The 27,917-nt window shown below is 42.2% G+C and overlaps 1 protein-coding gene across 3 annotated transcripts; it reads right to left on the bottom strand.

The window, feature by feature from the left end:
* Nucleotides 1-974: 974 nt before the first annotated feature.
* On the bottom strand, nucleotides 975-22,027 carry TRIB2 (tribbles pseudokinase 2). 3 transcript variants are annotated; one of them, XM_071741924.1, is made up of 4 exons: nucleotides 21,943-22,027; nucleotides 20,586-21,008; nucleotides 16,327-16,619; nucleotides 975-3,358 (listed from the first exon to the last, which is right to left on the bottom strand). In XM_071741924.1, the coding sequence occupies exons 2-4, from the start codon at nucleotides 20,853-20,855 to the stop codon at nucleotides 2,890-2,892; spliced, it is 1,032 nt and encodes a 343-aa protein (XP_071598025.1). In that variant the 5' UTR covers nucleotides 20,856-21,008; nucleotides 21,943-22,027; the 3' UTR covers nucleotides 975-2,889. The 3 variants fall into 3 exon arrangements, with proteins under 3 accessions (XP_071598025.1, XP_071598028.1, XP_071598026.1); XM_071741927.1 differs by having other exon boundaries at nucleotides 20,586-20,821; nucleotides 21,943-21,998; XM_071741925.1 differs by lacking the exon at nucleotides 21,943-22,027 and having other exon boundaries at nucleotides 20,586-21,057.
* Between the last annotated feature and the right edge of the window lie 5,890 nt (nucleotides 22,028-27,917).

Here is a 27,917-nt window from a genome sequence, read left to right as displayed (position 1 = left end):
ATCTGTTTTTTTTCTATGAAGCACATTTATTGTGGGAGTTTGATTTGAAAGAGTTTCAAGTAATTTAAACTTTGGCTGCAGGCATACAGATCATTGAAAAACTGATCTTCAAGTGTTTCTACATGTTAATAGCATTTCTGGTTGTTGCTATAATCAACCGTTTTAATTCTCAACCTACCAACTAAAATATGCAAAACATGCCAGGAATTACCTAGGATGAAATCATGTAGTGCAAAGCTATCCAGACTGACAGTAATCCCTGTGTTGTTTTGGTGCAATACTCCTGGTTTAAGGTGGAGGTTTCAGGGCAGGAGATCATTATTTAGAGGTCATCATTGGCAATCTACAGCTTTTTCAAACCATAAAATTGCAAAACAGACTGTATCCTGGTTCAACTCAAAGTCCCCTCCATATGGTCTTCCTTAATAGACCAGGATTCATGTTCACAAAGCACCTTATTGCTTCACACGCACCCATGTGATCTCACTATGGGCACGTACTCATTGTTATCCAAGATGAGTGACACAAACAAGTGTTACTTCCCATACATCCCTTTTGGAATTGAAGGGCAAGAGCAAGATGCAACATTTCTTTAGAACTTCAGAAAGTGCAAGTGCAAGCTTGCTCCACTTTGGTATCTCTCTTCATCAGCCAGAGGCTCTCATCACCAAAAGACATAGTTCTTCCTGTATTTCAATGCCCTCCCTGAAAAAGCTAAAGGGGCTTGTAAGGGGGAGGGACAAACCAAAAGAAAATAAACAAAGTGAAAACCAGATTCATTGGCAGCAAACAGTAATATTTTTGATGAAAAGGCTTACAGTGTTACCTTGAAAAGAGAAGTGCTGAGCTTTCTCAGCTCACAGCTCTGGGAAGAGTTTGTCAGCATCAACAAAAAAAAAAAATCAGCTAAATGATCCTAATGGAGCAAACTCCTGTACAACCTCATTCAGCAAGAACATGGTTCACAACTGAAGTTTAGTTAAATATGCACAATTTTATTTATTGAAGAGATTAGGACAAAAACATTAAACCAAATACATGACAAAGCACCAGAGGCAGTAAAACCCCACCATGCACATCACCAATCTTTCCTCCTATAAGGTACTTATAAAATAAAAACAAAAAAAAGTCCTTCTTGACACAGCACCATCTTCAGAGTGTAAAAACATTACTCCTTTATATTCTTAGTTACCAAAATAGAACCAAGGCAGGTCAGCTGCAGCTAGCTTTGTCTCTTGATAAAGAACTGTGAAACATCCTCTTGAGAGTGGGACCGTAACTTTCCTGCAAGGCAGGCAAATAGCATCCATACGTCAAATGCCAAGTAGCTGTACGCACATGCCACATACTATAATTAAGCACAAATTCAAGTAACATTTACATACTACAGAGTCCACATGTACCTACCCAAAAAACATGACCACTTCACAAAACGTATACAGGCAGTAATATCAGAACAACTGAGGTACTGGAAACACAAATATTTATGCCAAGAGATTTCAATATCATACAGCAATATAAAAGCAGTAATAAAAACATTTGCCAGTCTAAATCAAATAAAGCTATCTAGAAAAAAAAAAAAAAAAAAAAAAAAAAAGCTAAATAAAAAGTTATTTAGGGACAGAAATACCTGAACAGAAAAGAAGTGTGTTAACTACAGCATGTAACGTCATCCCAAGTCAACCCGTAATTGAAGTACTGGCTTAATACATCACTACTGTGACATTTTCTTCAATAAATAGAATAAGTCTTGACAATACAAAAGGTGCATATTACTGTGTATGTTTCAAGAGGAATATCTGTAATATAAATGTTCAGCTTATTAATACCCTCTTATTTCTTACTCTGGACATAAAGAAAAATCAAACCCAAACAATTCTTTTCCGAAGTTGAGAGGAATTCAAAGAAAAAAAAAAAACCAAACCCACAATACTCTTCTTCAGTAATAAAGAGCCCTCTATTTACATGTGGGCCAGTCAGTTAAAGAAGAGATGGGTTCTCAGATAAAGACAGGACTAAGGGCTTTCTGCCCAATCTAGTCATATATGTGCAGCATGGCAGATATGGAAGCCAGTATCTCATACCTTTAACCAAAAAAAAAAAAAAATTATATAGTTTTCTTTTCTTTCCCTATTATAGCAGTAATGCATCTGGAAGTTCCGAGTTATAATAGCTTCCTGCAACAAACCATTTGACACAAAACAGAACAGCTTGTTAAATGACAGTTACTTCCCCTTAAGGGAACAAAGCATTAAAATGTCATTTCCTGACAAGAATATTAAGTAGTTTATTTAGAAGAAATGAGTTGAAAATAGCTATCAAGAGACATAACTGAAATTTTGTTTGTTTTTAGCACCCACTTTTCATGTCTGTCTTTGTGCACCTAATCTTTTTCTTAAATTAACCCCATTAATTATTAGACATCCGATTACAAAAGTGTTAGCCAATTGTACTTTCCCTGAATAATGGCTGAAGTTAAATATCTAACAGTGCGATGCCAAGATGTGAGCTGAGGCAAAAAAGTTTTTATTTATTGTGAGTTACCACTATTTTTAATGGAACAGAAACAGGAGTGATACAGCTGCACCAGAACTGGCATGTGCAGTCTCCTTGGCTCCAAAAAGGTGAGAAGCTACAATTGCTCCATGCTGCCTTTTCTCCTCCAAATCAATCTAACCTGATAGCAAGCTCTCACCGCCCCCCCAATCTGTCCCCATGCTACATTTGTTATATTAGCTCCTTGTGGAGGTTCCTTCTCAATCAGAGGACCTCTGAGTGTCTTTTGCTACCAAGCTAGGCTGATGCAGGATGTGATTTAACATGGTCACGAAGGGCTCCTTCATGTGTCCATCTCCAGGTTGTGTACCTTCTGAACACCAGTCTTTGTGCTCAGTTAAAGAATGGGTCCAAGTCTTCTTCCATGTTGACATCAGGCACCATCTGATCTGATACTTCCTTAGCACCATATCCTGAATTCGATACATTAAAATCTGTAGAAAACCATGGATGGTCCAGAATTTCCTGTGAAGTCAGCCTTTCCGATGGCTCCCGACGCAGTATGCTACGTATGAGGCATTTTGCCTTGGGGGATAGAGTTTCTGGAATGTTAAACTGCCCACGGCGGATCTTGCTGAAGAGGGAACTAGGCTCAATGTCATGGAAAGGATAGCGTCCGACCAGCATGGTGTAAAGCATGACACCGAGACTCCATACGTCCGCTGCTTTGCCAGAGTAGCTGCCATTTGTGTTCAAGATCTCTGGACTCACATAGGCTGGGCATCCGTGCTTATCAGAGAGAGAGTCATCATTTCCTCTTAAAATGTAAGCATCTTCTAGGCTTTCCAGTTTCACTCTAGTCCTGCAGGAACAAAAAAAAAAAAACAAAAAACCAAACACAACAAAACCATCAAGGTAAGTAAAATTCCAAACACAACCTCTGGTCTGTTAAAAGTTACATGGTAATAATAGTAATACTCTACAAAATTCAACTAGTGCATAAGTGCATCAGTTTAAAATCCCACTCACAGCACTCGATACAGATAATTGATACTCTTCTACACTGGTTAGAGATATTAGATATTAAATATTGTCACATGGCTACAAGATTTCAAAGACAATTATGTCCAGTAAACTTATTAGCAAGATCCCAAGAAGATAAACTAATTGTCCTAGTCATGCTTGAAGTTTTATGCAGACATTATTTCCAGAAACATAAACCTCAAGAATATTTCTGTTGGCTGCACTATACCTGTATAAAACCCATGCCCAAATACAAATCTAGACCTAACCAGACAAGGTTGTTTGGACACCTTCACGCTGGTAAGCAGTTACTTGCACCTGTAATTCCATGAGCTTCAGCAGGAATAAAATCATCACTCTGACCCCTCAAGGACCCCTCTGACCAGGCAACATTTTTCTTTATCCCAGCATTAAGAAGGGCAAGTTTAACTGATTATAGACCTTTGGGAAAAGTAAGATCAGGTGAGCTAGATGCCAAGATTATTAGAAAGAAAGCTTATATATCAGAGCTGAACCAGAGGAACCCCTCACATTGGAACTAAAGGATAGGCTAGTGAAGGACTTGCAGAGAGATGACAGAGCTGCCTTACCTTGATTTTAAAATTCTGCCTGCAAAGCACTGTGAACTTGTTACTGTGCTGCAGTAATTATCTCTGCAAGAGAATTTTCTTCCCTTATAGGTACCGTGCTGAAGCAAAAAAAAATTTTGCCAAACTTGCTTGTCATAGCACTAGATGAACATAACCTTTCTTTCCTTTTAATTCTCACTGCTAGCATCTGCAGCTATATTTAAAAATCTCTCCCTGTGAAGGCATCCAAAAGAATTACCAATTATCCTTTATACTATTTGCCAGCAATGGTTGGGTTTGAGAACAAAACCAGTACAATTCAACAGGACTTGTCCAGTGCATCTGGGTGGAAGAGTGACACAGCAGTAGCACAGGCTTTCTTTTCAACAATTCTGGATCATAACTCAACTTTGGGTATTACTGTCCTTGTCCCTAAACCTCACCAGCCTGTATGATCACTCTTAGTCCAGTGCGTGGCCATGTACCCATACACAGACAATCACAGGCAGGAACTGAACTTCATCCCAGAAAGCAGAACTCACTTCTTTCGACTAAAGCGCATCATTTAATAGGCATTAAAAGAGACAAGGAGAGCCCTGTTTCCTAAATGTTTACTGAAGACAACATTGCTCGGGCTTGAGTTGCAAAAGACAGCTGGGCCAGCTTTGGTTTAGACTTGGTTCCAGGGTAGCTCAGAGCAATCGTCTTCTCTGAACCAACAGAAGCGCATTTTACTCCATAGAGTACTCCAGAGGCAACTGTGCCATAAACTCTCATAATGACACTTGGACCTTTTCAACAGCTAGAGACATTTACTAGCAGAGGTGAAAGCCCCTTTGGCAACATGCCTCGAATCAGGAAGTCATAAACACAGAATTCAGAATACCTGGCTCCCAAGCACAGTGTGTCAAGGCAGCTCCTTCTCAGCTCAAACAGACCAGTGTTTTCTCCTCCAGTGAGGATGCTGCTGGGGTTTTGTGCAACACACCTGCTTCCTGATTAATTACCCACTGCCAGCCTAGCAGGCACTTCTCCTGGCAAGGGACAACCCCCTTATTAGCACTCAAACAATACTTTGAAGCAGCAATACCTCACCCAGGAAGCTGGCTGCAAGAAGAAATGTAACTAAAATTATCAAGACCACAGCAATTTCCTTCCATACATAGCTCACAGGGCCCAAAATTGAAGACTAACTTGAGAAGAGTCCTTTCACCATGCTCAGCTTCAATGTGTCCCTGCACCTGCACAGGATAGGAAAAGTGGAGAGCATAAACGCCCAGAGCAAAACCACACCAAGTGGGGCAGAGAACAGAGAGGAGGAAATGAAAGGGAAGGCAGAGACATGAGCTGAGGTTCCATTTGCATTGCCCACCTCAGTTTTTCCACAGAAAAGCATGTGCAGCAATAAAACGGTGAGGCCAGCTACTCAAACATGCATTAAGTCACTGAACTGCCAGACAGGAAAGCATCGACTCACTCCTGCTAACTAACAGAAGCAGAACACACAGGGAGCAGGGCAGAGCATGCTATTTATAAACAATTTACAGGAGGGAATTCACCCACACACACGCTCTCCTGCCATCCCAGTGTCAACAGCGCAGGGAAATGCTGTTTACTCTATCCTCCTATTTTACATTTCTGAGTTGCCAAAGAATTTAGAGAAACAGTTCACTAAGAAGCTTTTATATTACAGAATATTATTGGAATGTCCTCTTATTTTCTACAACAGACACAGTACAAAACCAGAAAGGACAGACTGCAAGATGTGTCAAAACTCATCTTTTCTCTCCCAATAAAACATAAGCATTATACAAAAGCCTTATCACTGCCTTGCTTTTCTTGCAAGGTGCTGCAGCATGCTACAGCAGGTTTTGTTTGAACAAGAAAATGGAACAGCTGTCCCTTATCTACCTGCCCCTCCAAAAGCTGTGGCCAACTGTGGCCAACTGAAGCCGACACTCAAACCAGGTTTTTCACCCTGCTGAGTCAACAGGCTTTGAGGAAACAAAAGGTCCCAAATTAAACAGAAGCACAATCTCCAGCCCTCCCCCTCCCAGGCCCCCATAACCCTCAACACCGTTACCTGGTAACACCTTTCTCAATCAGGCACAAGCAGAACGGCTGTTCCTGACAGGAGGCTCTGCTCTGGCACTGACACATACAGGTGCACCTTTCCCCGGCAGACTGTAGGAGCTGAATCTCTCCATCATCAGTCCCAGCACAGGGCCTCAGTGTGACTTTCTCCCCCTCCCAATTACCACCAGAGGCAACCGAGTGTCTTTGCAGCAGGTGACAATGCCCTGGCCCAGCCCTGCAGGTGCCTCTCACCAGGGGTGGGGAGACCCACTCCAGCTTATTTGTACCTACTGCAACTGGGTAATACACAGATGTTAACGGCAAGTCTCGCTCCCCTTTTTTACAGTCATAACATGGTTTTTTTGAGGCAATCAGAGAGGAGCAGCCTGGCTCAGGAGTGGCTGTATCCCACTGCACAGCACCCCATCTCTGCAAGAAACAGCTTCTAGATATGACTGGTTTTTGGGGGGATTTTTCTAGGGGGAAAGGGCTGGGGGGAATGGGGGTAGTGGAGGGGAAGGAAGCCATCTAGCCACCTCTCTCCCCCTACACAAACACTCTCACAGGAAGCACTGAAAGCAAATATGCAGGAAAAAGAGTAAAAGCCAACAACAACAAACCTCAAAATTGCAAGAAGTTGCTGAGAATAGAGAACCTGCACAGCAAAGAGTGAGGAGTGCCTCCAATTGCAAAGTAAGCAGACAACCCTAAATTCGACACTTAGCAGGCAAGGGCCAGACATAAAATGAAACAGTGAGATGTGAAATCACAATCAGCTTTGAAGCGCCTTCCTTCACAGAGCAGAAAAAAAAAAGTCACATTTCTCAAAAACTCTTATTCTCTAAATAATTAACTCACATCAGTCAACTGAAGGACCCCCGCAAGAGAAGAAAGTTTTTGAAACTCATGAGCATTGACCATTCAAATGGTTGCAACAAAATTAATCCCTAAAGTTCAAATGTAAGCTACTGCCAAAGCCCGATGAGAATCACTTTGCAGACATACTGTATGGCAATAAAGACTTTTGTCAAGGCTTACGTAATTACAGTACATAATTTCAAGTTTTAATGCAGACCCTTAAAAAGCACTTGAAAAAAGAGCATTATGCATCCATCAGATCATTGATAAAACACTGCATTAGTCTAATGCATTAAGAAAAAAAAAAAAAACACACCAGAGAAAAAAAAAAAAAGCCAAACAAAAAAACCCCACAACCCTGAATCATGGCTATTTAAAAAGGGGAAGCTATTCTGCCTATGAATGCTTTCCCATTACTGGTGAATGAAACCACAGAAGTGCAATCAGAGGGCAGCAGCAGCACTCAGACGGGAAATGCGTTTTTGTCCCCATAGAAACCGTCAGGGAAACCCATGAAAAACAATACCACTCTGAATTTCTTATCAATATGCCATTCATTACTTGACTGCATTCAGACTTTGCTCTTCAGTAATGTAACAAAACCTAATCAATTAAACCTCTTCCAGAAGATTCTTCAATGCAACCTCCTGAGTTAGCACCCTTCTCTGGCAGACAGCTTTGTTGCACACCCCACACTTTTTTCAGTGATAGGCATTATTCCTCACTGCATAGCTTAGGGGCTACTGGCAAGCTACTACCCTGCCTTTTGACACTGAAACCAGGGCTGTAAGAGCCTGGCATTCACACTTGCTCTCCAAAAGCAAACAAAATTTCCATACCAAAAATGAGTGGAATTATTTAGAGGGCTCTAAACTCATAAGGCAGGAGAAAAAAAAATAAACTGGAACATTTGAAGCAGAAATACTGACTGAAAGTCTAAGTATTTCAGAGGAAAGTATCTCCAGTGCACTGAATAAACATTCAGTAGTAAATGAGTTCATGCCTGAATCAACGAAAGCAGTTGCTTTTAGACTGCCCCCAAAGCCATCTGTATGGGAACACCTGAACCACAGCTGAGCCTCTATTACTATATTAGGAACACTAACTGCAGACTGGAACAACAATTTTAGTCCAGCATCATCCCCCAGATAACAGCCAGATCACCTGTTTTGGGAGAAGATAGAAGCCATCCTTCCTCAGACACTCCAGGTACAACATCCACTAGCTACTCAGGCTGGTTCAAAATTAGATAATCCAGATTTACAGATTTCTACATAACAGCCTCGTTCCTCCAGAGATAACCTCAGAAACCACTGTCATGGCCATCCAAACTGATATTTTATTAATACTACTGCAGCTAAATATAAAATGGCAACTTCTGAAGGGAAGAGGTACCTTACAATATTCCTCCCTAAATTAGCCGGCACATAAAAAATGAAGGTACCCAAGCAATGCTATCTCATATTTCAACATTACTCTGACTAAGGCCAGGAAAGCCTTTCCCTAGGTAGAGGCACTTAAGCCATCAACTGCCCAGTAGATCAGGGATTGCTCCTATGTGGCCAATAATTTACAGGTCACTTAATCAAGGTCAGTTGCTAGCACCCCATCATAAAGACAAGATGACCATGAATGTAATCATGCCATTAGAGTCACAAAGAGGAAAAAAAAATAAAAGGGAAGCTCAACACTGGAAACAGGTTTCTTTTGCTAATTGATTTTTTTTTTTTTTTTAACAAAGGGAATCTCTCCTAAATAATGCAGAAGCTGTAAAGGCTGCTGTTGCGGTGACAGTGAGATGGGAAAGGCGGCTTATAAAACCTTGTGTGCAGATGATTTGCAGCTCAGTGCAAAGACTCGTCTTGAACTCAGAACTACCCGATCTCCACCGGGGGTGGCAAGGCACACAGGATCAGAGGGGAAATGTTACACCATCAATTTATATCCTGCTCCTTCCACTCTAGGATCGCTTCCACTGCATAACAGCCCACAGCCTGGGAGTTTGCTGCACAACATGCTACAAAACTTCAGAGGGGGGGAAAAAAAAACCAAAACAAAGCCTGCACAAAGGCTATCAGACAAACTGTCTCTTGCATAATGAAATAGGCTCAAGGATATGTTTCAAAAGACAATTGGGACTTGCAGGCATTACAGGTTTACAGGATGAACCCTGTTCCTAAGGGAAGATTCCCTCACTTGTACTTCCGCAGAATGAGGAAGCCTCTAAAAATTACATATCCCCACCCTTCCTCCAAAAGGATGCTCCCAGAGCATTCAGAACTGCCCCACAACCCCTTGCTGACATGCAGAACCCAGCCAACTGAGGGATTTCAACTTGTTTGAGGAAGGCATCTTTTTCTACAGACTTTTACTTAAAAAAAAATGCTCTGAGACCACCCCCTTGTACACCTCCAAGGGCTCAGGTCCCAAAGACCTAAGCTTTACAACACTATAATAGCATTGCTGAGAACAGCCTCTCCTGTACACCATACACATGGCTTCTTCCATGCCCTTATTGCCTAAGGACACAACAAATTCCCCAAAAAATAGGTAGGCAGGTAGTGATGTTATTGAGGGGCTCAGTTGCAACACTCCAAGGAGTCCATTATTTGATAAGCATCTGGCTCAAGGCAGCTACTTTCACCTCACTTTTACCTTTTTAGATCACATTGAAGGTCAGAATTTTAAAAGGCTCTGCTGTCAGCTGCTGTGTTCACCATCTTTTCTAGGTCTTTTCGTATGACATATGGTAAAGTTCCTCAGGGAAAGGAGACCAACATTTTATGTTGTTAATATAACTGCAAATTGGAAAAAAGCCCTATGCTTTCAGAGCCTGCAGTGGGTGCAGGCTGGGTGCTCAGTACCTCTAAGATAAGATAAAGTAGGCCCCTTATTTCACAACCCTACTGAAAACCTTTTTGCTTAGATGTCTGTAAAACTTCCAAGAAATATGCATCTACCAAAAAGTGGGTATTCTTAAGCATTCTAATGCTTAAGCATAAATGCACCCCAAGTTGGCCTGTGTTTATGATGTCCACCTTTCCTCTTCCTCCCAGGCCTGAAGTAACCTCACAGCGTGGTAATAAGGACAACTGGAAGAAAAGGCTGCAGAAAAATTACACCAGGACAGCCCGCTGTACCTGCTGCCAGCTGGGTTCCCTCTTTCCCCTCCTCAGCCACAGCACAGCTGTCCACAGACATCCTCAATGTCCACTTAAAAGCAAACAGAATATTTTGTACTGAGTCTATGGATGGGGACTTTTAAGTCTTCACAACAAGCATCTGTTAAACTCTTTATGTCTCAAGAGGCATCTACTTCCAGGGACTGCAGAGCACCTATTCTTGGAAAGATCAATACCATGATGGGGATATGACCACAGGCAATCAACCATGCCAACCACACCTGGCAATACAGCCAATACATAATGGTGTTCAGCCAGAGGCACCTCTTGGAAAGTCACACAGTCTGGCTGGGGAGGTCGGGCAGGACACAGGGACAACCTGCAGCAGTACATTCCAGCCTACAGGCAAGGCTCCCAAGCAGGGATCCCCTCCTGCTCCAAACATGGCATTGGGCTGCACCTCCACACCACCCATAAATAAGCAGAGCGATTGCATCACAGGGAAGACAATGCAGGTCCAACTGTGAGCCACATACCTAAAGACAGCACAGTCCAAGGGCAAAACTTGCTGTAATATCTACAGTTTGGTGATACATACAAAGACTCTCACCACTTTCTTGCAGAAAGGCCTTGAGCTGACCCAAGGTCCACAGGGGCTCTTGTCTCCATGCCAGGGCCAGCCAGCTGCCAGCATTTCCCTGGCTTTTTCTTTCATTCATGGCCTTAGGCACCACGATTAAGCTCTATGACTATCAATGGCCTATCAATGGCCTCGGGAGGAGATTTAAGCACTTTGTGAAGCTGCCTTGCTGTTTGACAGCTGCAGATAGACTCCTGTACCCCAGTGAGAAGGGTACCACATACCCAACAAATCCAAAGTGCACTGCTCCAGGAGAAAACAGATGCTTAGTAACCAAACCACAGGAAGGCAAAAGGGAACACGAACCCTACTGCAGAGAACTTGGCTGTTTTCATCCTCTACTTAAAGTCTGACAGCAGAGATTTGCTTCCTGTGAAGAAACTGCCCTTCCTCCCCGTGTTCTAAGAAGATGCAAAATAATAATTTCTGGGTTGAAATCTCACCTATGATTCTCTGCTACTGAAGAAGTTATGCTCTTTGGTACTGTGACCCTATTCAGGGTAATGTGAAGTGCTTAAATGATAAAACAGATGAAGACTGGTTGTATTTCTAAATCTTCTCATATTTAAAGAGCACTTCTATTTAATTTACTTCCATTTTGGGACTCTCTAGGGCTTTGGAAAATTGTTAACTTACCTGTTCTGCACCAAATCATAACTAAAACAGCAAGTCCTAATACCACAGGGAATAAACATTGACTGCATTACAATTTGACAAATGGTAACCACAAGAAGATGAAGTTCTATTTGGAAAAAGGTTGGTATATGTACACTATTTCTTTTTGTGGGATCAGGCTTATATCAGTAGGATTGAAAACAATTAGGTCACCTAAAAGCATCCTTCTCTCAAAGTTGAGTGATTCTAGAGGTAAAAAACAAGAAAAAATAACTAAAAGCAACAAATAAATGTTATGCTAACACAGGCTTTCTAAATTAGTATATTGTACTGGCTGCATTCCCCTGGCACAGAGCAAGAAGTGTCAAATTATATTTATTTTTATTGAATCCTACCTGCCTACCATTTCTCATGTTTACTCAAAGAGTACAGGAAAATTACAATATCTAAATACCAAAATTATTTTAATTTTTCCTTCACCAAGTATGATGAATATATGAGGTCTTTAAGCTTCAAATATTACGACAGCTAATATTTTAATATAATTAAAGGCTTAAAAAAGCACTAAAGAAATTAATAATTCCCTGACAGCAGAAACATTCTTGCGTTAAGAAAACCATTGGAACAAGCGGCACAGAAATGCTTGATTTAATTCTGAGGTCTCCAAGGTGGTTCTTACTCAAAGTATCTGCTCTATATGAGGCTGATGAAATGCCTGGTTAGCTATATACAGTGTATAGTACTGTTTTTAGCACAACCCCAAAAGTCCTGCCCATTCTGCAACACTGTTATGTGACACCAGCTAGGACTCACTCTGCCCAAGGGCCGACTACCAGGGCAGGCTGTACAAGGAAAACTGAAAATACGGTGACGTGAACATAGCAAAAATAATCAAAAGCAAGATCCCCACGCAACATCAGCATTGACCTGGTTTAGGATTGCAGGACAAGGATATCCAGGACAAAAAAAATTGCCAGCATGAATGGAAGAAAACAACAACAAAAAAATGTCTGATCTCATTGCCATTGTTTTGGAAATGTTTTATTTAGAAGTTTAAGGATCCAATGTCTAAAACATTCAACTTTATAGGTACCTTAGAAAGTCTGATGAGGCCAATCATGGCAAGTCAGTGATGCTTTTTATATCTTCAGTGCTCTGAAATTTACCGTCCTCATTTAACCTATGTGCTGCTGCTTGCTAACACAGTCTTACAAAACATTTCCAGCCATGCTGCAATATCTTAAAAGTTCTGTTTTACCAAGGTTTAAGAAGCTTAACTCTGAAATTTCAATACTAAAATACTACAGACGCATACTCAAAAAAACCCCAACCTCCAACCCCCTCTTAAAAACAAACAAAAAACACAACCAACAAAAATAAAATTCCAAACCAGAAACAAAACCATAAAAGACCCAAAGTACTTAAGAACAACATACATTGCTTTCATGGCATGCAATTTACCATATCTCCTAAAACCCTGCAGCTCAGGATTAAAATAAGCTATAAATAAAATACCTTGAAACACAGATTGCTTTTGTTTGTTTCCACACTGTGGAATTTTAGTTTCCATTTTAAGTGCTGACCTATTTACATATGTGCAGTAGTAAGCATAACACATCACCACAGTCTAGCTTTGACTTTGTGCATCAAGAGAACATCGTGAGTAAGATTAGGACCCCTACAAAATGTTCAGCACTACCAGCTTCCAACATTTTTTTTTTCCACCTCCTTAGTTCCTGGCTGTTACAGACCACCCAAATGCACTAGTGTTTGCAACATCCAAACAACATGTGTTCTTCTTAGCAGTGACATCAGGAGGACCCAAGAACACTCATCATGCTGCTATTACAGAAGCCTGAATCTTTAAAAATTCCATCTGTAATTCAGATAAAGGGAATGAGGTGGAAAAGAGTGGTATATGCACTCATTTGCAAAACTCCAGGATATCCAATTTTATTTTATACTATCAGGAATATCATTAGGATCCATTGAAGCAATATATACCAAGAAATTCTTTAAATTAATTCTCTAATTTTCTTTTTTAAATTGATGGAACTGCATCCATATATCCTTCAAATTCTCTCTGGTTCCTTCAGTCTGGCAGCTCTCAGCTAAGAGCAGACAAATAGCTTATTAAAAAAACAAAAGAAGCCAGTTTTCAATTCATGTGTTGCTTGCATGCTGGATTTTCCAACTTTTATTCTTAAAAAAAAAAAGCTGTGAGAATCTCAGTAAGAGACATTTTCAAAGCAGTAGGTTCACTATAGGTGAACTGAAGAAAACCGGACTTGATTCAGAAATAGTTAGGAAGAGAAGTACCAAGAAAGAACTCCTCTGAAGAACAGGGGATACACAGCAGAGGAGCTCATGCACATCGTTTTTACCTGCTTCATTACCAACACCAAAGATCTACAGACAAGCAGCACCCACCTCCCTTGCACTGCCACCAACAGCAGCTCAGCAGGCAGCCAACCCCATCCTCAACCCCAGCCTCAGGGTAATGCAGGCTTGGAAGGGTGCAGGCAGCACACAAACATCTCCGTGAGCCCAGAAGGACCAGGAAGATTTTTCAGCCTATATATAGCAGCAGATTGAAAGTGATGACTGATTACAGTCTGATGATCAGAGCATGTGAAAAAAGTCACTGTTTGAGTCTATTTCTATCTCCTACTATTTCATCTCTGTTTATTTAGCAAAGAAAGGATTACAGTACCTCTCTGCTTACAGATCAACATTACATCCAGAAGAAAACCACACTGTGACTATCTTAAAAATCACCAGCAAGTTGTATTTGACCTTTAAAGGGAATTAACATATAATTAGAAGACACTGTTCAAAAGTGAGGAACTGTGTGATTTTGCAGACTACAGTTACATTAAAAACATTCATAAAATCAAACACTAGTATTATAGTACGCACCACTCTTCTTGGGTGGCTAAAGAATTTTGGCCCTGTGCCTCGTGTTGCATTCAGTTCCTAGTAAGCAGCAGGGTAGGAGTTCAAAAGTAGTCAGCACAGGCCCACGTCTGCTCCCACTGCACTGCTCTCTGCTAAGGCTGCTTTTTCTTAGAGCAGAAAGTTAGGGTGAGCCCTAGGGCTTTTGACTCCCATCTTTCATACAAGACCATGCAAGTTTACATATAAACCCAGGGAAAAAAAAAATAGTAATTTTAACGTTAGGATGTTATCAGCTACAACAGAAAACAATCATTCCCTCAACTATTTTGTACGAGCTTCCTTCTCATCTGCAAAGGTGCAAAAGGTGTTTAATAACTAAACTTGAAGTTGTGAAAGCGCAGCTTATACCTACCTGCTTTGCATTTCTCTCTGAATGGACATTAAACTAGTTTCATTTTAGGTTTTGTTTTGGGTTTCTTGTTTGCTTTTTTTTGTTTGCTTTTTTATTTTAAGAGGAGGAATGACTAATCATACATATTGAGGCTGTGGTAGAAAAATAAGGAATAACTATTTGCTTTGCAGAGAACTGCCTGAACTGAATTAAGAAGTGAAAATACATTTTTTTTTTTTTTCAGTTTGTAGAGTTTAAAGGAGAAGTTTATTTTGTAAAATTCAGCTTGTAATAAAATTTAAGTAGAGAATATTTAACCAGGATAAATGGCTGTCCTTTTAATTTTAAGGCCAGCAAATTCTTCTTCTGGACTGAATTGTGTGTAGATTTTTTTTTAAATTCTCAAGACCACAGACTTACTGAGCCTGTAGAAAACTTTGGTGCCTCAACTGTTGCTGTTCCCCCAGCAGGCCCAAATGGAATTGATATGCATTGGTTATTTTTAACAAAGCTGTTCAAGAAAACCCATTTCACTCTGCAAAAATTTTAATGAGCTTTCAGACAATTTATAGGATTTAGCTAGAAGGAAAAAACATCTCATCCTCTAGCAAGCCATCAAGAAACATGAAAGCAGGCATTGCCCCCATTTAGTTTCTTTTTTTTCTAATGGTTGTTTTTCAATTTAATCCCTCTGTGAAAGCCTGACATTACTTTGGCAATGTTCACTACTCCTGCACTTAATGTGGAAGTTGCAATTGAATATATGATGAAATACAATGATAACTGGCAACCACAGGGAAAAGATTCGAAGTTTCCACAGGTACAACCGTCTGGGTATAGTCCAGCATCAGAAAGAACACTTGACAAGGTATCAAGAGCACCCAGCGTTTTTTTCCTCTATTTCCATACTCCTTCCCCAAATCATTTACCACCCAGTTATTAAGAGAAGTGTGAAGAGAGGAGACACAAACACAAAAAAGAGAAAGGTAGTTCCCCACTTACCACAATAGCTCTGATACTAAAACCAGGCACCCACACAGCAAGAGTATAACAGCAGTTCTACTCTTAGTATGATTAGTGACCACATAATACTCTGAAAAGCAGCCTCAATTCCTCCTAGCATGGGAAGCAAAAAGCTGTCTTCAAAACAGTCCTTCAAAGCACTGGTGGCCCTTCCCTTAAATCTATGTCAACATTAACCACTTCGCTGTTCTTCCTCTTCGTGCTCCCTCACTGGAATGAGCCATTTCAGTCCCCAGCCTTTTTCAACATACTGAACCTTTTGCTCCTTCCATCTTCGAATGCTAATAGCAGAGCTTTTAGTCATGTGTGCAGAGCCTCCCTCCATATGGCCCCTCCTTAGGAATGAGGCTGCTTCCCTGGGTGCAGATGCAGAGGGCAGACACAGATACAAACAGCACTTCTTACATACTCCTTAAATACTTACTTTCCTTCAAAACCTAAGCAAGAAGGTAAAATAGCACATCCATCCCACAACTGAATTGCAGAGGAAAATAAAGCTGTAAAACCTTGGGTAGCACAAAGGAGTGGTAAGGTAACAATAAAGGACACAGCATCCTGTAATTCTGAATATCTGACCTCAGGAACCCCCACTTGTAAAGTAAAGGAAACTCTTACCTTTCCTCATCCTTGAAAATAAACTTTCGCAGCTTGAGATCTCGCAGTACCAGTCCACCATCATGGCAGTGTGCAACAGCAGAAGCTATTTGATAGAAAAGTTTGGCTGCCTCCTCTTCTTTAAGCTTCTTGCAGGTACGAACAAATGAATGCATGTCCCCATAGCTCCTTTCAAAGAACACATACGCTTTTGTCTCCCCAAGAATTATTTCTGTAATTTGGTTGATATTTTTATGTGCAGGCAGACAAAAACATGGTGCTAATAACTCCTGGTAGCAGCCAATATCAAACACCTGCAGGAACAATGACAGTAAAGCCAGGGTTAGCAACACGAAGGACAGTCAAGTTATGGTATATCTAATTGTGTTAACACAACCACCTCTAAGTACAATTTATGCTGCTGCTTAAGCTGCAGTGATGTAAACAGGATGTTACAAGCTCAGGGCACCAGGGACAAGACAAAATAGACCGTATGACCCCACAGAACATAGGCATAGCCTTGATAGGAAAGGCTAGTCTTCAAAACTTGTAGCAATAGCATCATTAGTTAACAGCTGATCAAATTTAGAATTCATCCAAATTAATCTGTGAAGACTAGCAACATATGAGGGCAGAACTCAGAAAGAAACATATTTATCTTTTATTTTCCATCCAAATAAAGTACAAGTATACAGCCTGTAGCTTGGTATTGAGAGAAATCACATATAAAACTACCCTTATACACGTGCCTGTTGGTCTTTGTTAACCCTTTAGAGATTTAAGGATTTTCAACTTCATAGCATTATCTATTGCTATTCATATTTACTTCCTGCCTTTCTTTCATCTCTGACAAACAGCAAAGTCACTTTCACTTTCAAAGTCTCAGTTTTACAATGGCTGTTTACAAGATCAGAAGGACAAGCAGGGAAATAAGTTCTGCCTATTGGAGTGCAGACAAACATCCTTCAAAAGGCAAAGACAAAACCATCCTGAATTCTCTGCATTTCAATCAAGTGCTCCATTAAAAGCAAACTGTCCCTTTACTAGTAAGTACATTAGTACCAATCTTATGAATGAGCTGTAAGAATTAAAAGCCTGCTGGGAAACCCAAATATAAAAAGTTACTATAATCTAGTGATGACGAATGAATCAGTATTTGAGTCAATTGAGAAATGCCCACAGTACAAGAAGAAAGACTTCATTGAGAATAACAGAAGTCAGTGTGCTAAAAGAGAATATGAGCAAAGTATTGATAGGAGTGATTTTTATTTTTAATTATAACTGCTCCAGAGGTACTACAAAGCAAGAAACTAGCATTTCCACCAGCACAAAAATTCTATTAATATGTAACTTACTCTGGGGTGTTTTGTTACTTTGGTTAAAAATTTAAGGTAGTCATGTCCCATTCTAATTGAATATAAAAATTAAAAGCTGGTACAGGTCTCTAACCACCTTGGTTTAAACTGCAATTATTTTTCTTTTTTGGGAGGTTCTACAATGTATACTCCAATAGCCAGCATTTGTATCCTTGCCAAGAAGCAAACCTCCCTGCTCGCTTTGAAGCTTTAGAAAGCTTTCAAAGCTGAGTGTGAGAGATACAGTTCAATAAAAATTTACCTGAGGCTTCCAAACCTAGCTCGTTTAATGCTTCAGAGAGTAATTCTAACAAGCTCATCCTGCAGAAAAAGAACCCAAACCCCAAGAAACTGGGACACACCTCCTCACAGACCTCTTTTTCTCTATCCCATACCTATGCTGCTATACTCCAGCACAGGCAAGAACAACCTTAAAGGCAAACTGCCAAACAGATCCAACATATTTTACAGTGGGTAGATTTGCACTGAGGCATTCATGGTGACAGGGAAGCAGAACCCAGGGGGGGACAGGGTGTTGCTAAAAACCCCAGTGTGTAATCCATTCCCAAGAAGAATTCATTGATATTTGAATCTCAAAAATTGTAACTACTACATTAAAAGTGAATGGCTCTTCTACAAAGCACATTCTCTAAAAAAAATGTAAGCAGGAATATTAATGTAACTTAAACTGTCACATGAAAAAAAGGTCTTACCAGTATTCTCTTCTAACCAGATTATCCTGATATAAATTAGTCACATTCTGTAGTTCTCAGATTATGTTAAATTAGTAGGTCTGGATATGTACCAGTACTGTGCTTGAAAGGGGGGAGAAAGGAAGCGCTACCCTACTGCTACAGTCTAGAATACCTTTCATAAAGAGCTTCTTTGTATCCCAGCTTTTAAGATCCCTGGCCTTGATTCAGCAAATGTCCAATAAGCTGCAGTTTGATTTAGTTCTTGCTCAGAATTGGAAGTGAGAAGTTACCATTGTTTGGATGCCACACAGCCTTGAAGCAAATAACGGCATCTGTACAGTCAGTGGGTGCAGCCAAATGAATCTTGAGAATCATCAGTATGTGTCTGTTATCCAAACCAATGTTTCTGCAAGCAATTGCTAAGAGCATCTTCAATAACATACCAGATAGCAGGTCTCTTAGCCAGAAGGCTACTTGAAAAATAGTAGTCATGATACTGCAGGCATTTTAAAGCATGTATTAAACTGAGTTCAGGACCGACAACTGCATATTCGCAAACTAGCTATTCAGTCTAAGGTCATATTTTTGGAGCACAGCTCAAAGTAATGGCTCAAACATTTGGAAAAACTGATAGTATTCAAATGTTAGGCTCAGCTCAAAACCACAGAGTTTAAAGGGAAGGAAAAAAAAAAATAAAGTCTAGCCTCTGTGAGCTGCAGTTATGCTGCTCATACTGTTATTAAAACAGTCCCTTAATCCTGAAAACCAAACAGGAAACAAAGAAGAGCATAGTCCCCACTTTACTACTTGCTATGCAAGTTCACCTATAATTTCATGCAGAGCAGAAGCTTTGTGGGATCTGTTTATTTCATGAAAAGATGCCAACGTCCTAGAGTGCAGCACTGTACTACTGCACCAAGCAGGGCTTTCATTCTAGAAACTCTCATGTTCTGTTTCAGTTTAGTAACAAAGCATTCAGTTCAGCATGCAATATTAGTCCTTTGCAAAGACACGGGCCCTTTTTCCCCCTAAATAAACACACAAATCCTATGTTGCCTTAACATCAGGTTTTATAACCAAATCAGTAAGCATATTCAAATTGCCCTCTGAACTCTAATCCTTACAAACAGCAAACAGGAACATTTTCTCTTCCCTGCCCCAGCCTAGTCCGCAACTTCTTACGAATCAAGTAGGAGAAAGTATGAAAAGGTCAGCAACACTATCATTAATTCCTGGAACACAAACGAATTATAATATGCCTCATTTTCCATTTTGCAGTTAGTTTGACACCAGATATTTGCTCAAGGTAGCCAAACGGTAGAATTCTGTATTTTGGGAACTATACAAACACTACATCCCGCAAGGTTGCAATGTGCTACGTAGTAGTTACAGAGACTACTGCTGGGTACTGCCTCCGTTTGCTGCGCTTAAGTCTGGGTCACTACAGACAATGAGACTCGCAATTTAGGAACAAAGGAAAACATTCTCTCATCCCGAAAAGACAAAAACGTCCCTCCACACACGTGCAGACATGTGGCTTTCTTTTTTCCCACAGCTCACCTCTGAACAGTAGGAACAAACAGGGCAGAGAAAAGCAGGCAGGCTACGAAGAGTGGGATAGCTATTATGTCTGCTCTTCTAAAAACCGTAGGTGTGCAGGTTTTATTCTTGCTCCGTTGTGCAATGGGGGAGGATGCTGTTTGCAAACAACCTCCACGGTGAGGGAGCTCAGGCTGATTAATTCTATGTGGGTTTTTTCAAAAATCACTTTTAAGAGAAAGCTGACGGCAATCACCCCCACCTCTCCATCCTCTTCTGTACCCCAACTCGCAGAAAAAGGGACAGGAAAAATCGAAGGAAGCAGGTCCCAACACCTTAAAATTAGCTGGGGATTCCCTACTCCATTTTGAAACGTGAGAGTGGGGAAGATGAGGCTTTCTCCTGATCTGAACTCACGTTAAGACCTACTTAAAGGACGGCTCTTTGCAGAACAATATCCCCCGGGTAAGAGGCAGAACTGGCTCCGGGCCACCGGCATAACGTGGCCATTGTCTAGAGAGAGGGAAAAGTTACAGGATGCGCCTTTAATCCTGTCTCTCTGCCTTTTGTCTCTCAACTGTTTAATAATTGAGCTACACGACCGTGTTTGGCCCTCCTGCAAGGCACAGGAAACCAACCCGCGACAGCAGGCTAACCCGGGGGAAGGTTAAACAAGGAGGAGAGGTATTACCTTGCAAACCAGCTCCTCGCCACTGTGCAGATGTACGGCTCGGAAAACGTGGTCTCCCTCGAGAGGCTCCAACAATAAGTATTTCCCGATGCAAGAAACGCAATGCGACAAGTTCGGGGTCTCCGGCGGGCTCGGCGAGCCTAGATTCGGACTAAAACTCTGGCTTGGCTCGATGGACCGTATGGACGAGAGCTCCTCAAAATCCTGGGTTTTATTCCGCGGTCTCCCATACCGTGCTATCGTGATAGGGGTTGACCTTTGTATGTTCATGAGTATGGAGAAGACCAACCGAGACGCTGCACCGGAGCCCTGGCGTGGAGCGCGGTCCTTCGCCCGTCCAGCTGCGGCTGCCTTTGTGTGGCAGGGGGGGGGGGGGGGGGCGGGAGCGCGGCGGCGGCGGGCGACCAGCCTCAGCGCCGCGTCCTGGGCACAGGGAGAGAGCGCTCAGCCCGCGGCCCTTTGTTCGCGCCGCCGGCCGGGCGCGGAGGGGCGCGGAGCACCGCGGCAGTAGAGCCCGGTGCAGTGGAAGGGGAGAGGGATAGGGTGCGGGTGAAAAGAGGGGGAAAGGGAAGGAGGCGCAAGGCGCGGAGCGGCGCGGCCGGATCCCGGCGGCAGCCGCTTCTGCGAGGCGCGCAGCGAGGATAGAAAACAAAAGGTTAGGTAACGCGCTGCGCGCAGCGGGGACCGTCCTTTCTCTCTCCTACGGCGAGGCAGAGCCGCGGTGCCGCGGCCCGGCTGTAGATGGCGTGTGCGCCTCGCCGCTGGCGCCCGGGGCGCTCCGAAAATGCCTCGCGAAATAGCGAGGGAGCATTTAACTTGGAGCTGGCAGCAGCCGGGCCGACAAAAAGAGCGCCCGGCGCGACTGGAGGCTGGGCAGAACCGCCCCGGAGGATGGGGCCGCGCACACCGGCGGCAGCCGCGCAGGCACGGGGAGCAGCAGCGGAACGCCGGGCAGAGGGCACCGCTCCGCGCCGGCGGGATGAAACGTGCTGTCGTCGTCGCGGCCGCCTCGACAGAACAAAAAGTGCAACCACGGGCGAGGGAAAAGGAACCCTTTCACGTTTCCATTGCACCAAGGGATTTTTGTTTGGGGGCCCGTAGTCTTCGCGGGGCTTTAATGTAGTTCACGGACAAAGAAGAGAAAAAACAGCACGGCAAGAAGGGGGCTAACTTCTTACTACAGGGGCAACAAGGCAGGGGTGGGGAATAAATTGGAATCGTTTGGAGAAAAAAATGCAGGTAATAGATTTGTTTGCTTGTTTGCTTTTTTCCTTTCCTCGGGAGTAGGACAGAGATGGCCGCACCGCTCCCCTTCAGCAAGGCATCGCCTCCCCCCGGCGTATCAATTGCTACTTACGTGGCGGGGACGCTGGCTGCCTCCGTGCCTCGCTGCCGGCCGCCGCACGCCCGCACCGTGCCCAGCGCGCAGGCTGACTGCCCCGCCGCCGCCGCACGCCCCGGCCCGGCCCGGCCCGGCCCGATTCCACCGCCCACCGCGCCGGGCCCCGCCCCGCTCCGCTCTGCCCCGCCCTGCCCCGCCCCGCCCGCAGCCCCCCCCCCGCGTCCTGCCGCTCTCGGGGTAAACAAGGTGAGACGTCTTTCTGCAGCACGGCCGGGCTGCGCTTGGGGGGCTCCGGGGGCAGCCCGCCCAGCCGGGGCCCGTGCACCAGTCTAAACACAAGTACACACCAGTACACACCAGCACACACCAGCACACACCAGCGTGGTGCTGACTGACCGCAGCTTCCCCCCGCTGCCTGGGTTCTGGCAGGTCCAGCCTTTCGGTGGACCACACTTGCCGTCGGGGGTGAGATGTTAACTAATTAGTTTGAGTTTAATAAAATAATAAATAATAGCAATACTAATAAGAACGGCAACAACGACAGTAATAATGGAATAAACTCCCCTAAAATCGGAGTCTGCCTGGGGACGGGTGCCGGGTGCATTAGTACATGTGCTGGCGCCGGGGCTGAAGGCGGGCGTGCTTTTTTTCTCAATGAAGAAATCGCTTTTTTCCGGGCAGCGTTGAGTCTCCGCATACTTACGGGAGCGCAAGCGGTTGCTTCCCGGTGCAGTCTGGTGGGAGGAGTTCTCCCGACTCCAGTGTTGCATCCTAAAATTAAAACGGAGGAAGGGTGGCAGAAGGAAAACGTAAACCCTTTCGCCCTGCGAAGAGAAAGCTGTGAATGAGGTCGGTCTGTCCCCTCCTAGCACCACTGCGGTCTGATAAGGTTTTTTTCACCTGCTTCGCTTTTACTGCTTAAATAACAAGAGTTTGGATGTATATTAAAGTTTGATGAGCAGCTCCCTGAACTCCTGTTTGTTCCCTAGAATCTGGCTGGGTGCCGGTTGTGAATCCCTTTAAAACAATGACAGAAAGAAAGAAAAAAAAAAAAAAAAAAAATATATATATATATATATATATATATATAAAATCCACAAAACAAGCAAACAAACCAAAACACAACACAAACAAAAAGAAAACCCCAACATAAATCATCAGTAAGACGAGGACAGTACTCGAGGACAGTACCACAGCCTTTGCAGGTTGATGCCAAGAAAGGGGCTATCAGTATTTTGCCTCCTCTTTTGCCACATCAGCACAGTAGAAGGTCAGAAATTGAAGACGGGTTGTCTTGGGGGGTTGCATAATGCTTGCTTTCAAGGGGTAGCATGCTAGAAATGAAATTACGCTGGTAGAGGGGGCACCTGGAGGTGTCTACTTTGGGGTAGAGAGAAATGCCTCTGAGCATGAGAAATGCCTCTGGGCTCCAACAAGGCTGTAAGGATTCCTTGATCAGGACTGGTCTTGATAGGGGAGTCTTTAGAAATGGTTGTACTGAGGGGCTGTTCTTCCTCCACAGCACTGCACCTGCTTCATCTCTCATCTACACTTGGAGTTCTATATGCTCTGCTATACAGAGAACCACTGAGAAAGGATTCTAATGATCTGGCATGAAGAAGGTGACTCTCTGGCAGCAGGGACTGCTGGGATTTCACCTGGTGAAGGTCTCTTGGGAAGGGCACAGAACCAGTGCAACAACCTGTAGGATGACCTCCAGACCCAGTCAGCACTATGTGCTGAAAAAAGAAAAGGTGTTGTCCTCTCATTCTTCAGTTATTCCCATCACCTCTGAATACTCTGTAACTTTTCAATACCATTTTTAGAAATGGGATGAGCAGTGCCGGATACTGAATCATTGAAATAAGGACAAGCCATAAAGTTATGCAATATGTTCTCCAGTCTCATATCCTGTGATCCAAATCAAACATTCTTTTCTTAGTAGATGGCTTTTTACACAATTTCTCCCTTCCTCTCCCCCGGCATACTCCTTCTGACTGTGTCAGACCTAGGCTCTTGCATCAACCTTTGTTCTCTAGACTCATGTTTTCTGTTTAACTTTCTTAGTTACCCAGCATCAGTTGGAATCACAGTCCCTGGCAACTCTGGAAAGGCTACCCAGAGCCTACAAGTTGAAGGGGAGAAAGGAGTGCAAGAAGAAAGGGGTGAAAAATCTAGTGTATTTTAAACCTCTAGTTGAAAAGTCCTGTTTTTTAATAGAAGTGATTCAGGCAAGGCAGGATACATATAGAGTGACCAGGAATGACACAGTGACACTACATAAAATAACACTTTGTAAACACTGCTTCTTCTCTGTTACCTCAACTACACTGTTTTCATTTCAGTCCAACGTTAAAGGAATAAGCTCTGAACAAATCTTCATATGCCTCATAGACATATTATATATATGTAATCCTATGCCTGTTTTTACTGATGTAAGTCCATGTCAGTCATCTGAAATCACTGAGCAAGGTCAGCTTATAACATGTGAGTACAGGAATCAGGTTCTGTTGGCTGGTCACGTCATACCATGTCATGTTAATGGCATATTCACAGTGCTTGGAGACTCTTGTTTGAAATAAATCGTGTTGTCAGTGGCAAGTATTGTTTAATTATATTTTTTATGCAATTAAATGAGATAAATTTTATAAACACAAAATATAAAAAAGTTACTGAGTCAGTGGTACCAAAGAATGGCTAGCAGAATGGCATGCAATGAAACTATCATGGTCTCTCTGTGGCCTTTCTGAAGATACTAATACATGTCCCAATAAAGGTGAGCTAGGGAAGATTCTTTTTAGGACTGTTTACTGACTGACTTTTCATCTCTGGACTTCATTGTGCTCATCTGGCTTGTCTGGAAACTGTCACCTAGAAACAGTCCCATTAGAAGTTCCTTTATCTTTTGAGTGGTCTCTCCGGTCATCTACTTTTTTGATAACCATGGCCACTACTATAGTTCTGAGTTCCCTTTCTGGAATGGCTCTTCCTTCAGGAAAAGCAGCTTTGTGGGTGGTTTCCCTAGAGCCTGAATTTGCCTTTTCCTATTCTTCAGTATCCCAGGGATGTCTGTAGAGGAGGCCTTCCATCTTCATTCTATGGAAAGTAATGACCAAGCTCTCCACTTTTCTGTATCCAAGGTTTATCTTCAGGTAAACAGCAAAAATAGAGTTTCCTGGGTCAGGGAAAAAAAAATGTAAGCAAAACCACATCTGATTATATTATAAACCTAACCCTGTGCAACAGAAGTTTTTTGGGGTTTTTTTGTTTTGTTTTTTTTTTTTGTAACTCAGATTTTCAATATATTTTATCTTCTAGCATCTGCTTTTGCATATATGGACTCTGTGTGAACAGGAGCCAACCCTCCACCCCCCAGGCCAATAGCAGTCTTTCTTCCATTGATGTCAATAAGCTTAGATCAGAGCACAAGTCTTGTGAGTGATCAAAGACAGCTCTACATAAAAAAGACTTCCTTTTCCAGGTCAGTCTGCTCCTTGTCCCTTTGCAGAAAATATATTATCAGCATACAAACACAAGCCAGAACAAAAAGGACAATAATATTTGAAGTCGTAAAATAGAGACCTTTTTTTTCTTTTTTTTTCTGACTTAAAAAGTGGACGGCTGAGACTACCAGGAATATTGAACAACAGTTAAGTGTTGAAAACTATCATATTGAGAAGACAGTCTCATTCCAGTAAAATTAATCCAAGTAGCTAACTCAAAATATGCTTGCAAGTACTTCACCACCAGTTGTCAAGGCTGGATCTCCATGCCAACTTGGATATATTTTTCTGTTTTTTGAAATCGTTTTCTGTAATTATTTACACAAGAACTTTAGTATGCTAGTAAGGCAGGCTAAGCAAAATGATAAATCAGGAGACAGTAAAGGAACAAATCTTTTCTCCATACACCAAAAAGGGCAATTCAAAGACATAGAAGCAGGCACCTGTTCTTTGAAAAGGGGTGTGTGTTTTTGACTTTTGGTATGTGACTCCATTTTTTATTAAATGAGCTGCTTTCAAGAGGTAACTTGACACGGAATTTATCCATCTGTATGAACTGCATGTGTGGGGCTTACAGGTGTGTGCAATGAGAATATAACCAAGTATGTAAGGGTAAATATCTATGTGCTATATCTGTAATCAGAATCAAGCCTTAGGCTCATTTTGCACTCAAACAATAAAAAAATAAAATAAAATAAAAAAGTGTTATTGAACCACTCAGTGCAAGATTTACAACTGACTACAGTGTGATTAAAAAAACCTGCTCCAGTTAAATGAGGTAGAGAGAAGCAGGTTCAACATTTCTGCAAGCTGTCTTCTTTTTATATTGTACAGAAATTGTAAAGAAAAAAACCTGTTAGCTTGAGTGCTGTGAGGTTTGTCTTCATATGTTTGTTTATCTTGGACCTAAGAGGTGTCTTACTTGTCTGCAGGACAAATCTCTGCATATGGGAGAGTGTTCTGCCTAGAGGGAAAAGCAGTCCTTGACTCAAGAATCAATGATCTTTCTCTCTGGTTCTGGATCCCAGTTAGATATTAGATTTTTCAAAGTGTTATATCTAAGTTTTAGCTGTGGCTATGACCACAGCATGCTCCCAGCCTAACCATTCTTGGTAGTTTAGAAATCCATCTGTATGTTGGATGCATTGCTGCTGGGTCTCAGATAGCTTGAGCAAAAGCAAATCTAAATCCCAACACTGCCCTCCAAATTAGATTGTCAAGACTGTGGGTGGTTGGGTACCCCAGCCAGACCTTACATTTCTCTTTTGCCAGCAGCTCTCATTATTTGCAGGCGGCACCATTCCCAGAAGCTAAAAAGTAGTTGTGTTATGTGTTTCCATATCAATGTTATCCCTCACTAGTTGAAGTCAATCTTAGGTGGTGGATTTCTCTTCTGAATGGCCCCTTCTTTCAGCTTTATGAAATTACCTGAGGAAATTCACTCCCTGACTGGTCAGATGTAAGTGGAAGGTCTTCTGTATTTACTGCATTTTAAATTATACTAGTATTGCTAAGAGAAGGGGGAAAAAAAAAAGGTCAGCTTACTTCTTTTGTAAGTGGACAGGTGAGTACAGTGCACCCATGGCTTTAAGATGATAAAGAAAAATGCTATGTTTGCATATTTCAGGGATAAGCTTATATGCAAGAGAATCTATGAAATGATTATTCCTAGTTATTCCTAACCTTTTGGCATTGAACAGACTCAAATCAGTTCTCAGTTTCCATTAGGGTCACTTTACTTTTAGTGGTATTATGTCCTTTTTTCACTTTAGGAGAAGGTTGCCTCATGAAGTTATTTTCCAGACAAGTATGTAAGCTGAACAAGATTCCTCTTCAGCAGGTTTTACTACTTCAGTTGCACTCATCAGCATGATTCTGGTGGAGGCAAATGTGAGATGGAAACATGACAACTGGATGTGTTTCTAGGAATGTTCTCCAAAAGCTTATTGCAATCTTGCATTGCCAGCTTTTTTTTTTTTGGGGGGGAAGCACAGAAAAAAGAAGCTTCCCAAAGAAGAGCTATAAAGAAACACTGCTCCCATCATTATAAAGCACCTCTGTATTTACACAAGAAATTCCCATTTTAGCTGATTTTTTATTCCAGTCTTCACCCAGAAACATTTTTATTTTGTTTCCTAGAAAATGTAGGTTGATATAGTTTACACAGCTGCATTCAAAGGTGTTAAGGGCATAACCCATCTTATGACCACTTACAACTCTTCAGCCATGGGTCATCAGCTTACCTGTCATTGACTCCTTTTCAATCACAGAATGAGAGCAGGAGTTGAGAATGACAAGGTGGAAAAGACATTCAGCTCTATCCCAGTGACTGGTAATTGGTTGCAGCAGTTACTTATCCTTAATACAACTGAAATTATGAAGCTTCAGTTTTCCATTGGGTTTCCTTGTATATTTTTCTACCTAAAGCAAAAAACTTCCCTGTTAGACAGTGCCTGTTCCATGTGAAAGCGCTTACAAACCATAACC

The sequence above is a fragment of the Heliangelus exortis genome, chromosome 3 (genome assembly GCF_036169615.1).
Source record: "Heliangelus exortis chromosome 3, bHelExo1.hap1, whole genome shotgun sequence".
NCBI lineage: Eukaryota > Metazoa > Chordata > Aves > Apodiformes > Trochilidae > Heliangelus > Heliangelus exortis.
This window is presented reverse-complemented; position numbering and strand designations above follow the sequence as displayed.